This window comes from Acyrthosiphon pisum, chromosome X, assembly GCF_005508785.2.
Source record: "Acyrthosiphon pisum isolate AL4f chromosome X, pea_aphid_22Mar2018_4r6ur, whole genome shotgun sequence".
Lineage (NCBI taxonomy): Eukaryota > Metazoa > Arthropoda > Insecta > Hemiptera > Aphididae > Acyrthosiphon > Acyrthosiphon pisum.
This window is the reverse complement of record NC_042493.1, coordinates 60,435,977-60,438,808: the sequence shown is the minus strand read 5'-3', so window position 1 is coordinate 60,438,808 and position 2,832 is coordinate 60,435,977. Positions and strand designations below refer to the sequence as shown.

The following is a 2,832-nucleotide window of genomic DNA, read 5'->3' as shown; positions in this document are numbered from 1 at the left end:
CGATTTTCTTATTTTGTTGTAATTCAAAAACGATTAACCGTAAAAACTTGAAATTTACACAATATGTTTATTTTATCAATTCCTATAGTATATATACTAAATTCTTCAAAATATTTTGACTCGTCTTGAGCTGTTTACGGCAGGGTTGGCAAAAACCCGGGCTTTTTAGAAAAAACCCAACCGGGTTGGGTTTTTTCTAAAAAGCCCGGGTTTTTGCCAACCCTGCCGTAAACAGCTCAAGACGAGTCAAAATATTTTGAAGAATTTAGTATATATACTATAGGAATTGATAAAATAAACATATTGTGTAAATTTCAAGTTTTTACGGTTAATCGTTTTTGAATTACAACAAAATAAGAAAATCGTTGCATAAAGAATCGAGTGAATATACTATGTTGTAAAAATTTGAACTTGACATTCAGTACCTACCTTTCTTTTTTTGATAAAGTTATACATACTTATGAGGAATCCTTGTATTCAATTTTCAAATCTTATATTTAAAAAGAAACGTTTTACTGGATCTCTAGTAAATTGTAATTATTCGATGATGGTCGCATATTTGATCTTGGTGGTATTAAGTGTAATTCTCAATATTTTCTTAAGTCCGGTCATATTTTTGACTCAAACCATCATCGAGTAAATAAGTTTCACAATAACTATTTAGTGTTATAATAATTATTAGTATAGTTTTCTACTGATTTGTGATTATGTTAAAGAGAAGAGGAAGATGGTGTTTGGCTCTTTTGCTCATAATTAAAACATAATGTAACAAGTAAAATGCTGTGCTTCTAACTCAGTACCAAGGACTGTATGAACAGTATAAGCTTCAATTAAATATTTTCTACCCACCAACATAATATATTTAAAAAAAATAAGAAAATCAAATATAAAAATATTATATAATTACAATTGTTATTTAACTTCAAAAGTGGTTCTTTATCAACAGTACCTACACTCAAAAAATTCATAGGAAACAATTGGTAACCGAAAGTATTCCATTAAGTCTGGTAAATGTTTATTCCGATTTTCTCTATTATACTTGATCCATTTCATTAGAGATTTATTCACCTATTAATAATTAGAACATTATTTTAGTTTCAGTCAAGCCGTTTCGGAGGAGTTCAATGACAAATGTAGCACGACATTTTTATAAATTAGATCTACTTGATATGCTGTCCCACAATGTCCGCGATCCGGATTGCCTACCAGGGTGGCTGAATTGCACTTACTGCTGTGAGTTACACCTAAAAGGATTTGAACAATCACAATTTTTTAAAGGATCGTCATTTTTAAGGGCAACAAAGTGCACAGGGTCAGCTAGTTTGTTATATAAAAACTGTTTAGAAAAAAATAATTTAAATTATTTATTCAGGTAACACCCTAACCGAACTAAAAGCCTGCGTACGCTACTGCTTGTACAACCAAATTGTCCGGCCCCATAATTCGATTATTCTTCTCTCAGAATCGTTTTTCTTATACAATGATATTATATCATTGAATTCAAAATTAATACCATCCATTATACAGTGACTCACTTGTAACCTACTGTACAAAGTGACATCCACTGCCCACCTTTTTTTGTTATTATTATATGACTTATACTAAACCTAATTATAGTTTTGATAATAGTTGTACTGATTTAAATTAAACAACTTTTATTATCCGTGAGCAACATATATTTAAAGAAAATATTACAATTTTTGGCGATGTTAAAAATTTGATGTGACCATTATCATGCCACTACAATTATTATATTCCAATGCACAAATAAATTATTAAATTCCATATCATAATATAATACTATATATTTATAACAATTTAATTATGATGGTTAAAAAATGTATAATAATTATATAAAATTATTAGGTAAACATTTATATCTTATGCAAACTCTTGAGTAGGCTCATACATTAATAGACTGAATCATATATTTATATCTTACAGGAAGTGAAATATTAATAAATCTAAAAATATAAATTGTGCAGTATACAGTTATAATATTTATTTCTTCTTTTCAATCTTCTTCGCCATGTTTAGCATCACTAATCGGTCTAAAATCATATAATAAATAGTTCGTACCATCAAATTATGTTATAAAAATATCCTTGGTTGTTGTTTGATTGTTACGTATGTTTCGTGCTTGAACTGAGAAATTGGTAAAATGCGGCGCGGGCGAGATGGACAAGTTTTCCCCAAAAACTGTCATGTGAGTATTTTATTATATTATTCCCTCAAAAATACGTAAAAACCACGAAGTTCAAAAATAGAACCCAAAAAATACTTGTTTCGCAAAAGTATTTGCGCGAAAAATGATCAAACATTATCCAAGCTTTCATAAAAAAATTATGTCTAGAATATGTCTGGGGGAGGTTTGTTACTTATTTGATTCAAACACTCCGTTAACTGTTGTCATTCGCTTGTGTGGATCGTGGCCATGTTGTAATCTCGTGCCACTTTCAAGACTGATATATTTTTAGCGTGAGGCCTCTCGAATTTTTTACTTCATGTCTTCCGAGTTACGAACCCTGGGTTTTCTTCCAGCGTTAACGTACTTAACTACTTATGTGGCCATACATAGTCCACTACTTTCACGGGTACTGCCTCTGGTATTGACTTCCCTTTTAATTTGGATACCCTACCTCGACCGTGGCAGTGACTCCAATCGTCATTTTATATTACCACATGACTCTAGAATGGGTAAAAGTATGTGCTCTCGATTGGGTTAGCTGGTGTGACGTGATTGTCAATATTACCAATATCCATGACTCCAACATCAGTGAAACCTTTGTGTTGTCTACTCTCTTATTTTTTATAGCATTGGAGTAACCTTTG

The 2,832-nt window shown here is 30.9% G+C and overlaps 1 protein-coding gene across 1 annotated transcript in view; it reads right to left on the bottom strand.

Moving 5' to 3' along the window:
- Positions 1-852: 852 nt before the first annotated feature.
- Positions 853-2,832, bottom strand: part of LOC107882971 — a 37,946-nt gene continuing 35,966 nt past the window's right edge. The window contains exon 15 of the mRNA XM_029487867.1: positions 853-2,051. Within this exon, the coding sequence (XP_029343727.1) occupies positions 2,015-2,051 (37 nt within the window). The 3' untranslated portion in view covers positions 853-2,014. The remainder of the gene's footprint in view (positions 2,052-2,832) is intronic.